The sequence below is a fragment of the Hylaeus anthracinus genome, unplaced genomic scaffold (assembly GCF_026225885.1).
Source record: "Hylaeus anthracinus isolate JK02 unplaced genomic scaffold, UHH_iyHylAnth1.0_haploid 3, whole genome shotgun sequence".
NCBI classification, from domain to species: Eukaryota; Metazoa; Arthropoda; class Insecta; order Hymenoptera; family Colletidae; genus Hylaeus; species Hylaeus anthracinus.
In genome coordinates, this window is record NW_026535284.1 from 5582286 (window position 1) to 5596002 (window position 13717).

General features: G+C 35.5%; 1 protein-coding gene and 1 long non-coding RNA gene across 3 annotated transcripts; one reads left to right on the top strand and one right to left on the bottom strand.

Annotated features, from left to right (window-relative positions):
• The first annotated feature begins 1769 nt into the window (after positions 1-1769).
• Positions 1770-5697, top strand: LOC128893979 (uncharacterized). The gene is made up of 2 exons (XR_008461438.1): positions 1770-2324; positions 2457-5697. It is a non-coding gene; the product is annotated as an uncharacterized LOC128893979 (long non-coding RNA).
• LOC128893975 (uncharacterized) lies at positions 3601-13420 on the bottom strand. 2 transcript variants are annotated; one of them, XM_054155319.1, is made up of 6 exons: positions 13015-13420; positions 11826-11893; positions 10757-11752; positions 10359-10688; positions 7369-9787; positions 3601-3992 (listed from the first exon to the last, which is right to left on the bottom strand). In XM_054155319.1, the coding sequence occupies exons 1-5, from the start codon at positions 13418-13420 to the stop codon at positions 7373-7375; spliced, it is 4215 nt and encodes a 1404-aa protein (XP_054011294.1). In that variant the 3' UTR covers positions 3601-3992; positions 7369-7372. The 2 variants fall into 2 exon arrangements, with proteins under 2 accessions (XP_054011294.1, XP_054011293.1); XM_054155318.1 differs by having other exon boundaries at positions 3601-9787.
• Between the last annotated feature and the right edge of the window lie 297 nt (positions 13421-13717).

A 13717-nucleotide genomic window follows, 5' to 3' on the forward strand; every position in this document is an offset into this window, starting at 1 on the left:
CGTGGAAATTAAAGAAAACTAACTCCCTTTGATTTCCAAAGTTTAAGTCTGACTCTGCCAAATAATTATTTGAACTAAATGGAAGATAAATGGAAATCGCGACACGACGCGACCATGAAACTGGACTTACTGAGTCAGTCCCGTTTCCTCTTGTTGGATCTGACTCGAGAGGAAGACGATCGACGCCTCCGAACCAGTCCTCCACACCCTGCACCCCGTTGGGAGCCACTATAGGACCCGACTTGCACCCGTCTCACTGCGCTTTGGACTTACTGCACTGCGCCGGGAGCCTTGGACTACACTAAACGTGATGCAGGAAGTAGAGGACTGATCCGGAGGAGCCGATTGTCTTCCTCTCGAATACAGATCCACCAGGAGGACGGCAACCGACCTTTCTGTCCAGTTACACAGTTGGTCACTTCACTTATGACATGAAGTAATAGTGACCGAAGTGGAGAACGAAGTTGCGAGTCCAATATGGACTTACGAACAAACAAAAGAATTGAAGAAATGATTAATAATTATTTGATAGAGGACAGACACTCGTACACGCATGCCTTAAAACTAACTTATGTAGATACATGCCTTAAAACTAATCAAACCAAACTAAGGTACCCACAAGCAATACCAAGCTACGATAACTAAGGGAAACTACACTACGCAAAAATAGGAGGGATGCGAAATGCGGACGCGAGATCGCGAGATCCATACCGACCGAAGGATCGTCGAAGAATGAGCTCCCACCCCTCGTATACCTGCATCGGTCGAGGGTCGCGACTCGTGGCTCGCTATCGAAGAGTGGGGCAAGGGCAAACAATAAGCGTGTGGTTGTTGATTCAATGGCTCGTTGGATCCATCGAAGAAATATTTCGCGAAACATTAATATTACAGCAAAATCATATTCTCGGTCATTATTTAAACAAATATTGTTAATAATTAATTTAACTATTGCCATAAATTGATATTTAGTTGGTCCAATCAATAAAAATAAATGTATTTACAAATATTCAAAATATAATTTGACTTAAAGGGTAAAATATGTTTGTTTTAATTTTGTAGATTGAGGAAGCTAATATTGACAGATTTCTCACGATTAATGTCTCGAATGAATACTTATTCTGAACCGTAATTGTTATTAATGTTTAATCGAAGACCGAATGTTACTGTATGTATTATAAATGTTTAATTATGTTTAATTATGAATAGTTATAGATAGAACAGATAAATAGACAGAATAGATTGATTCGAGTGTTCTTATTCTTATACATACCTTTTGTCGCATACTACAAAACTAATATTTTATATATCAATTTATTACGAATTCGAAAATTTATGTTAAATAAATAATTAAATATAATTATTATACTGTTAACAGTAGTAAATGTAATAGTAAATGTCTAATCTTTCCTGTTAATATTTTTATTTTATAAAATGACAAGTATGATACATTGAACAAACGCAAGCGGAGAACGATATGTAATGCAATAAATAATTTATTTATTTAGCAATTAAGAGGTATTGGTGGCGTTATCTTACCGAAATGTTGAAAAGACGCCCAAGTTTGCAGTGAAAATAGGTTCTACTGTTGCTACTAGATGGCGCCACCGATACCTTCTAATCAATTATTCTTTATTTTTCATAAATGCATAATGAATTCAATTCATTCTAAATACAGTATAATTTATAAACTGAATATAATTTATCGTAAATTATTCTGCATTTTTATATTTTTAGCCACTTTGTCGTATTTCTGATCCATTTATGTACTGCACGATACAAAATTTTTAAATTCGATTAATGGCGGATCCAACATGGCCGACTTATGTCTTAAGAGGTTATCAGATTTGCATAAAGGGATGAAAAGACATACGTAAGAGCTTTTGGAGTTGCTAATTACAAATTTAAGTACAAATTAAAAATGGCCAAATTCAAGATGGCCGACAGTACACAGACACAACATTATATTATTATAATGTTTTAAATTATAACTTTTGAACTAGAAATTTATGAGAATGAACTTTCAGGTACTGAAACAGAAACCTAAGAATAATAAAATAAAAATGATTTAAGACAAAACAAATTATATAAATAATTTTTTCTGCGATTATTTTAAGCAACTGCGATTATTTTAATCTCTCTCATAGCATGTTAAAATTCAAGAATCTAAACAAAATTGAAATTGTAGCCTTATTTATCTTCTTTATATATCATCTTCTAAAAATGATGATTTTTTTAAAGCTAATATATTAAAATGAACTGGAGATTCTGCGTTAAAGATATTACAATAAAATTATAATATAAGCTACAAAATTGATTTCTTGAACGTTAGTATTTTCTGTTCTTATTTCCTTGGTGTCTAAAAATATATAAATATGTAATATAACAATACCTTGGTTTTCATATAATAGAATGTAATAATAGTAATAATGTTGTTATTAGATGGCTTTCTTTTTTAGTAAATGTACCTACCATGATCGAAAGAAAAAAATAGACTGATTTGATCAAAAGTAATTTATTTTTTTCTTTAAAAACTTAAACATGGAATGCAACTTCTACACATAGTGACAGGGTATAATATGTAAAACTACGGTACTACTATATTCATAATTCTTTACGGCTTTTACAAGATTCAACATAATATACTTTATCGTGTACAATAATAGCATGATTCACCATCGGTAGCAATAATCCTTAGACTCTGTACTAACTATTGTGTATATCCCCTGTACTGATTTCTTTACAAGTGAGTATCTGACTTCTGCATCGTTTCCTATCCATATTTACTCTGATGTTAAATTCATTCCATATTTACAAATATACAGAGTAAGTCGGTTTCGCATAGTTTGTTCCAATCCTTATGTTCTCCACATATCTTATAAAAACAGAGAAGTAGGCTCTCATTTAGGTTTTCTAGAAACACAATTCTTTCTTTGTAGAGTTGAAAAATTGGAAAATGAAGCTATACTTATCGCTGGAAATTATTATACAATACTTATTCGTCTAGTTCCTTTTGTTTGCCTAATTACTGACAAAATTAAATCGTAGAATACTATAATTCTACATTGCACAGATATATTAATCAATCGAAATGTAAGACCATTAGTCAACATGAAAAATATATACTTTCCACAGAGTTGAATTGCAAATTTGATAGAATTAAAATACAAATTAGTTTAATCTCTATATTATCCTGTGTACTTACTATGTCATATAGCATACGTACAAAAGTATACCCACAACAATGAGTACTCATCTCTTCTTTTAACGGAAAGCAAACAACAGCATGTTAACTTAACTAATACCATAATTACTATTCGCAAGATGCTTGTTTTAGTTAAATAATTCACTATTTCTAATCATAATACAGAAAAGAAAAAGATGTTGAACAATAGGAAATATTTGATCGCCACAAAGAATACTTCATTTTAATTCGAAAACTCGAATCAATATTTCATTCCTCAATTTATATTTTATCCTTTGCATATCCAAGTGTTCGAATTGATATCAAAGTAAAGTATTTTTAACTATCAACATTTATTTGAATAAAAGTATGCTTCCGTATGAGCATACAATGCTTTTTCCATAAAAGAAACTCGAGAATTGTATTTTTGTTTACATTTATTTACACAGAATACGCTTCCTGTACACGCATCGAAAGGTAGTCCTCCATGTTCGTTGCTTTCTCCCTTTCTCATGAAAATGAGAATCGATACTCAAATAAAATGATGTGATCCTCTAGATAGTGCTAGCGGAGGGGAAACTTATGCTTACAAATCAATTATCAGAACTTTTTGCTTGCGGCGAACAGAGTAAAGGCACCTTGAAATTGTTCAGTGTCCGTCACCTATATTATTTGGTTTTGTAGCAATTATTTGTGATCTTTTGTGATCAAATGTACTGTCGCAATGAATAACAAACTTTAGCGTGTGCTCAAATGTACACAGAGTGATCCACTGGAAGCATCGCAGTCCTTTTTGTTACATTAAGATTCTCTGCAACATATAACAAATAACATTCATTTAAAGTGTATTTCTTACTGTACATAGTATTTGAGATACAACAAGAAATATAAAACTGATGAATATAGTTGCATCGTTCACATTATGCATAGCAAAAACAGAGTTTTAAACAAGTGTTATTTATGTTAACATGAATTGTATATCATATCATCATGTACCACATAAGCTGCAGAAAACCCTAATGCATCAAAAATAGTTACAGAAAATAAAATACTTCCTACAGACCATCCTGTTGTAACATACATATATGTATATATATGTAATACTCCACAAATGTATAATTGGTCAAAGAAAGTGTAGGACCATCTCAAGTACCAATAAGTACTCGCAGCTACTCATCATACTCAACAATAATTACAAATGAAGTCAATGGACACAAATGTAGAAGTTGATCCTGTGCGAATTACAACTTCCCTTTTGTACGCCTCACTACGCAGAAGCTAGATTGAAATTTAATGCCCTGCAAATGTAATATTCTCACCTAAATTTGATCGTAGTGGGTAATGTGTAAGTGTTGACGATGAACGTTATAAAAGTCTGATGAATCAGCTTGTTTTAATCTGAATGCATATCTCTAAACGAATACCCTGTATCTTACTTTTGCGGTTGGTTTGTTCCGAGATTTTTCAACGATGATTATTTTAAATACAATATGCAAATTTTAGTATTAACTAAGCACAGTAGTGTAACTATTAATGAGACTGCGATGGAGTACATCCAATACGTAGTTGTGATAATTAAATTGAGATGACTATACGATGAAAACTATTTAGTTTGTGAGTTGATGTTTCAAATTTGGTCCATTTTGGAAGACAACCACATTAAGTACGCCTTCGATGAATGTTTGCTTCATGCGTTTGATAGTATGAAGCACATAAAACAGAACCGTAACTAGTTTACAACTTCCTTCACACCTTTCCTCTTCGATACCATTCTATTAATACGATAGCTCTAAAAACATTTTTTAAATCAAAGTTTCGTGGAAACTGTGCGATTAACTTTGCATGTCGGTTGGTTGTATAGATTGTGCATATGCTAGCAATACACTTCATGCCTTTTTATAAATAGTTTCGTCTTGAAAGTAGGTCTTGTACAATAGCTATTCTGCAATGTAAGAAATAAAATAAAACTAATTCTCTGCAGAAACATAGTTTATGGAGACTTCATTCTTTATATGAAATAAATAGAATAACTTACTTTACAGCATACACAGTTACAGAAAATATTATAATGGACCGTAACAATAACGTGTTGTGCATACAAGTGCATCTCCTATCGTTCAAAGTAAATTAACTGATATTTACCATTAAGAAGAAAAAGCCATTCTGTGAGCCAACGCAATTTTCTTGTAATATGTAATATGTAATGTTACAAGAATTGTTGTATATTATATTATAATACGTGATTAAAGAAAATTTGTATTGAATTTCAGTGATTCGTCAATTATATTTACAGTATTAAAAGATTTAAAATTCTTAAGTAAAGTTAAATTTCGTTAGTAACATATTTTATACTGAACGGTTACCATAAATATAAATGTTCATAATAATTATTTTATATAAAAAGGCAGCATATAAATAAGAAAAAAAAAAACAATATTACTTTGCCATTACAAACAGCAGACATAAGAAATATAAAATAATTTAGCATTGATGTTTAAAATAAATCTAAAAACAAATTTAATGCGTCTTTTAAAAGATGATCTAAGTAAGCATTAGAAATCATTCTTAGCGAAAAATTTATTACAAGCCTCATTTTATAAAATGTTCATCACCCCTTGCAGAAATCTAAAGATCATGTATCATGTAAAGTTCAACTGAAACCATTCATCAAAGAATTTGAAAATTTCAACATTGAATGAAATAATAAGATTCTTGAAAACATGTCCTTTAGTTGAACAAAGTATCATGAAACTTCTACTTTAGATTTTATGTTAATTTAATTTTGTAAACGTCAGGTAAATTAGGAACTGTACGAGTCAACATGTTGCTACTAATAACTTAAAGATCTCCAATTATGTAAAATATTTAGACATAGCTGTTGAATAACAATCTGTATGCACAAATCTATACTGCCAATTGCTATAACTCCACTCGCATGTTCTTAAGACTATTAATTTCTGAATCGCTTACATTCTATCCAAGTGGAAGAAGTATTAAGGTTGACGAACAACTCGCTGTATTGATTGTTAATTATTAAGTAAACTAAATGTGAATAACACCGTAAGATTAAATCTGCATATACACTGAGAGCTTGCTGTCGATGGCCATCTCCATCAAGTTCACAGTATAAATAAAATCTGTTTAAATAGAAAAGATCTAGTACATAGTGTTTCGCCAGCAATACATTATGACAATTGGACTTTTCATGCGGGACATGAAAACACACACACCTTTTCGAACAACAATACAATGTTTCTCTCACTCTATAATCAGTACACAAGATATCCCCGCATGTTGGTAAAACATGAATTTTAAATAGCTCAAAATTACAGAAGACCAGTTCGTTGAAAATATCAATGATGATATAGGTGGTGGCGTTAAGAACTTTTCTTGTTAAATTGCAAAGTAAACCGAACCCTTTGAGTAATGTAGAATGTTCAATGAAATTATAAATAATTTACAGTCATTACACTTTCTCTTTCAAATGTATGCGTATACATGAGTACATTCAGCAAAAAAGACTGGTTCATGTTGTTACAAAGAGGCAATCAATCAGTTTGCATAAATAATCTACCAATTGGAAGTTGAAATACACTTCACATTGCTATAGTACGAAGAAATCTTTTTTGCCTCAGGTATACACAATATACACATATATGTATATAGCCATACAATCGTCAAATACACACACATACATACATACTCGCGCGCGCGCATACACACAATATTATATTATATATGTACATGTAAACTTAAACAAGATTCGCTGCAAGACGATTCTCTGAACAGAGTAACGTATGAATCTATATATACAGTGTACAGTAAACCTTTTTTTAATTTCTGATCACATGTTTGTACAAATTTAGTTTGTACACGTATCGTATTGGTCAACTATTCTATAAATATCTATTCTTTTTATCTTTCCTTCGATTCCTCAGCAATATATATGAGACGCTCTGAGATTTCATAGCAAAATAATCTTCGTTACGAGTTCTTTGCTAAAGACTAAGGCGTTTTAACAATTGCATAAAAACAAATCCTCAATCCTTCAATCATGGTGAAAGTTTAACCGATCAAAACACTCTGTTTCTAAGGACAAGATCTAAAAATTTATGTTGTTGGTGCACGTCTCATATTTCTGTAAATTCTAATAAGCAGATTGTACTACAGTGTAAAGTAATTTTCACCTGTTCATGTTGACACAACAGTACTTGTCGATGATTGAGCCACTGTTGTCACTGTTATCAGAGTTAACGTAGCATCAAGAGTATTCTGTTCCACCGTTTCGGTGTCAACATCTTTCTCCATGCATGATTTCTTCGCTTCCTTGTGTTCTTCCGATGAACTCGACTTCCTCTTGTGGTTGGAACTCGAAGAGTGAGAGCGACTGGATGCTGAGTCCTCTTTGGAGGAGCGACTGCTGGATGACTTCTTCTGACTGTCCCGTCCGTGACTGTGATGTCCGTCTCTTCTCTTTTCTGGTTTTCTTTCGCTGTCTTTGATATCCGTGCGATCAACGGTTTTGCTAGAAATGTTGTAATCTCTAGGTAGCGAAGAAATTTTCAATAAATCCTCTTTGCTGCTACCTTCTTCAGGTTTGCTATCAGGCTTATGGTGAGGACTCCGATGACGATGCTTTTTGTGTTCTCTGTCCCGTCTATCTCTATCTCTCCTGTCCTTATGCCTGTTTCTGGAATCCTTGTCGTCTCTGTGTTTTCGCTTGGACTCCAAATGCAACATACAGTTTGACGACAATTTGGATGAGTTCTCATCACTGCTGCCAGTCCTACTGTTACTACTATGCCTCTCAGCTTCTGCCACTGGAGAGGTAGACGTAATCGAAGAACAAGACGAAGAATTGGGAATCTTTGACACTGAACTCTCTTCGCACGAGTTAGCAGTGACTGGTGTGCAAACCTTCTCATTCTTCGCTCTCTCCTTGGCTTCGTCCTCAGCCATTTCGATCAGTGCTTTCACTGCGTTCTCAGTCGCGCACTCCATCTTCGACGTGAAAGCCAGCGTTGTTTCTATCTCCAGTAATTGACAGTATCGCTCTAATTTTGATATATCTTTTTTGTACTTCTGTTCAGCGATCTCGAAGCTTTCCTTGTGTATTTTTTCTAGTACTTCTTTCGAAGCTTCTGCAACTCCAGTTCGCAGGGACTGGCAAACTTCCTCCACGTCAGTCTTTGATTTGTAAATAGCGATTTCCAGAGCCTTGTCCACCACTTCCGTGGCGTACGTCTTCGCTACCAGTTGTCTCTGCGATAACAGGTCCTGTTCAAGAATGACGATACAGTCAGAGGTACTGTGTTCCGAAGTACAAAGATCCGAAGAACTTAGTCGTCTCTTGCTCTCTTTGGAAGAAGACACAGAGTTGGTGAATTTGCTGCTGGATTTCGATTTTATTACGTTTGAAATGCTTTCTTTGCTGGATGTGTTACTGCTACATCTGCTGTGATGACGATGGTGGACTAGCTTGTGGTTCCCACAGTCGTACTTCTTCTTGCCAGGAGAGTGACTATTACTGCTACTGCTGTTACTGTGAGAGTGGTGACTGGACTTCCCGTTGGATCGACGTCGACTATCGTGTCTTCTCTCAGACCTCTTATCATTCCTCTTATCACCACTCTGCTTTTGGTTTTCGGTAGCACTCTTCGAAGATTTGCTATTGTAGAGATCAGAGTCATTGTTCTCTTCAGAATCTCTCCTCTTACCCGAAACGGAAGAATGTCTATTATAATCTCTGCTTTTACGCTCTTCCTTGCGTTTACCATGCTGATCCGACTTCTTCAAATTCCCTTGGTACTCAGCAGCCCTCTCTTTCGCTTTCTTCTCTTCGAAGGAGTCGATAGAGTGCTTCTGCTCCACTCGTTGGCGATTGGTATTCTCCTTCTGCTCGTCTCCTATGTTTACAACTTCCAGAGGCTTCTTTTCTTTGATACGGTGGGACGGTTCATTCGCAACGCGCGTGTGCCTAATGTTTGAATTATGCTGCGACTCTGGGTAATACTGTTTTAATCTGACGTGCCATGCCACGCTAGAAACTGCAGACACAGTTCTGAACTGGTGAATTATGTTGCGTGGGAGGAAGTAGATATCGTTATCGTACAGATTTATTCGCGCGTAGCGAATACCTTGTCTTCGCAGCTGATTCAATTTGGCGTCTTCAACCCATTGCACGCACTGCGAAATAGGTGGTTCGTGGAGGTCTAATTGCAATTTTTCGACCAGCTCTGGAAAATCTCCAGCGTAGAAAGCCACAACGTCTTTTGTGATTCTGTTGTACTCTGAGGTTTGCCCACCGTGCACTGCTTTCAGTATGCCGACTGCAGCTGTTGTCATTCGGTCCAAGCCATGGCCTACGTGGTCCGCGTGGGCTTTGGTGCGATCTTCGAACATGTACTCGCGAGCTTCACTGAGGCGGGGTAGGTATTGGAGATTTCTTAGTTCGTTTATGCCTGTCCTACGCCTTTTGTAAGGGCTTTTGTTTATGTCTGCCGTTGGGACTAATTGTTCACCCGGTCTGATCCAAAGAATTGGGCCATCGTTTGATTCTTGGGGAGTCTCCATCTTTACTACGGAGAGAGGGCCCCAAGGCATCGTCTAAAAGGGAAAATAGTATTTAAAACTTGAATTTATAAAGTTTTATATAGAGAAGTTTGCAGAAGAAAAACTCAAATTTATAGTTCTATATAGTTTGTTAGACTGTATTGCTGAAAGAGTTTGCAGTACAATAATTCCCTTGATACTTACATAATTGCTATACTATATGCTAGTATACCTTTTTAGCATCCAAACTTATATGGTTTCGTATTTGTTGCAAGAAAGAATTGGAATATTTTGGTGCATTAAGAAACTAATGATTTAAATGTTATTTTTTATCATAAATTATTTATTGCAAAAAAGTATTGGAATACTTTTGTGGATTAAGAAACTAGCAATTTAAAAGTTATTTTGTTCCTTAAATTCACAAAATAAAAATGTCTTTCGCCATTTCACATAGACTCCCTAATTGTTCATTTTGTTAATAATTTTATAGAATTTGGTCATAGAACATGTTTCTTCTGTTACAAACTGTTTCCATGATACCATTTGTACTATCATGTGTAAATGTTTGAGTAAATAATTCTTTTAACAGAATACACTCCTTTTAAAGCCTGCTCTTTCAACTTACCAGTTTTAAAAATGGGTTTTCTTCCAGTTTTTGTAAAAGATCTGGAAAGTATCCGCCAACTTCTTCATGAACAGTTCCTACGAGACTTATCTGGTGGAGAGGTCCATATCTAATTGTTCCGTTACTATAAGCTTTACAAACTTGTTCTTTGTACTGTGCCATAGTCGTGGTCTCTATGTCACTACTTCTTCCTAACACGCCATTCTTGACAGTCAATGTTGGATAATTGTCAGCCATGTAATCCAACAAATCAGGAAGGTACGCGGCAGCATTGTGCACTATTCCCATGACGTGATGTGCATTGCCATTCTCATCTTCACCGAAAACTACCTGATGTATCAAAATATTTTAATTGTTACATGTTTTAATCGTTAATCATAATACTCATGCCTACGTACCTTGAAATACTCTTGAGCTAATTCCTCTACTTGTTCATGCGACAATGTATCAATCTCATCTTGATACATATGCACAACAGTTGCACCACCATTGGGATAAGTTTCTATATGAATGAATTTCTTGTACTTTAGGCCTTCAAGTAACTCACCCTTAAACAGAGGATTGTGGAGCATTTTATAGTTCTTCATTTGCAAGTTTAACCTAAGATTCTCATTCATAGTTTTGGAGAACACATGAGACAGTGGTTTGCTGCTCAATGAAACCACACTACGATCTCGCTTGCATTGTACTCCGATGCTTGCTCTTTTTATTTTGCTACGCTTGTAACATCTCGAACAGTAACGCCTCTCGCTGTGTTCCTTGTTTCGTTTGTCTCTTGAAGAATACGATTTAGAATGAGAATTCGAAGATGTAGAACTGATGCAGTTCATTGGTTTGTTGTGAGACAGCATGGTGTCTGTTTGGCCTGCTACTATCGCAGGTACGCTGTTGTTAGACCAATCAGACTTGACTATGTCTAATTGCTCTTTGGAATCTGCTTCTTCCATTTTAACTTCCACCACCTCTGTTTTTATCTCTCTAAGGGTGGTATCTCTCTCCTTATCCATTTTTTCTTCCTCATTCGAGTTTATTTGTGCAACGGAAACTTGTTCATCTGCTTTCTTGTGTTGTCCGCAGAATGAATAAGACATTAAACTCTTTGCAGTTAAATTGCTTGCGTTTTCTTGGTTGTACGTGTCCATTATAATAGTCGAAGTCACAACAGCAGATGTCATGCTGCTGGGAAACATTGTCTCAGGGCTGTTGGGACTGTTGGAGACTCTTGGAGGGTAATCTGGACTCCTTGGACTGTTGATCACCTCACCATTGCTACTTTGAGGACTTTCCCCTAATTGAGGTGTGTTGCCATGCTCAAAGTTTACGCAGCCTTCTGGTAGCGTTGGCAAAGAGTGTATGCCACTGGATATCGTATCTTTGCTAGACACTGAGTCAACCTAACAGGGAATAATTATATTGAGAATAAGTTATAATTTATTGTACTCAGTTGGTGAATTCAAATATACATACATGAACTGCATGTTGACTTGGCTCTATTACAGTTTTTATTAATTCATTGTTGCAATGATCCGGGTTCCCTATAATGTATATATAGTTTAATGTTGTGTATATATAGTTATTCAATTTTTATTTTCAATTTGTCATTTTAACAGTTTGAGATCAGTACTCAATGTTAAAATTACAGGCTTATTTAATTTAGCATTTAATATGTAACATTACAAGAATTGTTGTATCTTTATTATATTATAACACGTGAACATCATTAAAGAAAATTTCTATTGAATTTCAGTGATTCATCAACTATGTTTACAGTATTAAAAAGATATAAAATTAAATGTTTGTAAGTGCAGAAACTGGATAGACTCTGTCTTTGTCTTTACCAGCTGCGAATTAGAAATTTTTATACCAGAAGCTCCCTCAATTTCTTAAATTGTAACGAGTAAGACTTGTTACAACTCAACTTGGAATTGCAGTAAATTAAGCTGTGGCATTTGCGCTTGATCTGAAACTGTGACCATGAGCGAGACTTGTTAAGAAACAGCAAAAATTTAATACATTAAAGCATTAGGCTTTTATTTAAGTCAACCCTGTCCCTAACAACCTGACACTCTCTCTGTACACAGTGTTGTACAAGTTTGACTTTTTAAGCTACGTCATTTGCTATTTTGAACCAAAACTCATTGAATTACTGCTCTAACCCCATAAGTTAGTATTAATCTAACACAGTAGTTTCTCATCGTATATGATCTGCTGTCTCTCTAATTTACACACAGATCTCAACCAATATTCTTTGATATGATGCAATAAACATTCTACTGTTTGTTGATACAAAAAAAAGTATTAGCAATGGAAACATTCTACAAAAGATTGAAACCAAGCTCCGTATAGGCATCATTGAACTTTGTGCTTCAACTAACATTCTTCGATACGACACAATAAACATTCTACAGCTTGTCAATACATCAAAAAAAGATTAGCAACCAAGGATTATGGATTCTTGGACGTTGCCTCTCGTTTCCTCATTTTCTGTTCATAGTTTGCGCTCTCTACTTTTCTCCACTTGCGATCATAGCGCAGTGTCTCCACTGCATCAAGCAAAAGTGTAGCATGTAATGTGTCATAACATTCGTGGTCCATATGACAGATTAACTATAGAAACCGATGTGTTTACACTCTAGTACACAGGTTGAAATATTACCATTTGGTTGTTCGCTGCGAATACTGTCCAAATCACTCCTGTTGTTGGACATGCTGCGCGGTTCCATGGATGGTACGTGCAACGCAGTGTTGATGGCGAGTTTGTACGTAGCACGTTCCTCCACATCACCGGAGGAGCTCATGAAACTCACGTTCCTCTGCGTTTCTCTCCCTTCGGTGTTTGTGCTGAACGATGACGCTGTAGAGAAAATCGTGGGCGTCCTGATTGAATGCACGGCTAAACTATTCGTAAACTCGTTTGTCTCGTTGGTAACACTGTTCCACGGTGTTTTTGCCACTTTTCCATTAGTCGTTTCTCTCCGTGGCGGCTCGAATACTTCCTCGATCGTATTATTTACATCACATCGCTCATTTGACACGATACTTGCACCAGTTTCGGTAGCCATCTTGATTCTGCGAGCACATCCTGAACACAACGATACTACGCGACGTGCGATTGGTCGGCTCTTAGCCGCCTTTTGGACAGACCTCGTCCTATTCGTCTGGAATCGGACGAATGGTGGGGGTAAGACCAGTAGATATAGAGGTATCATGCGCCATACATTTTTATTCATGGTCTTCGATCACCATGTTTTTTCGGAAATTGTTTGATCACAAAACACTAATCGAGTTACTTGTTTTATTTGGATTACGAGTAATTGCTTGCAATCTGTTGATTATGGTTTATTATAGCGTATTTTAGT

Bases quoted from the DNA above. Each gene is read 5' to 3' on its own strand.
- LOC128893975 (XM_054155319.1), bottom strand. From the start codon at position 13,420: ATGGCTACCGAAACTGGTGCAAGTATCGTGTCAAATGAGCGATGTGAT. The intron at 11,894-13,014 runs GTAATATTTCAA...TATACATTATAG, and splicing joins TCGCAGCGAACAACCAAATG to GGAACCCGGATCATTGCAAC. The intron at 10,689-10,756 runs GTACGTAGGCAT...TTGATACATCAG, and splicing joins TAGCTCAAGAGTATTTCAAG to GTAGTTTTCGGTGAAGATGA.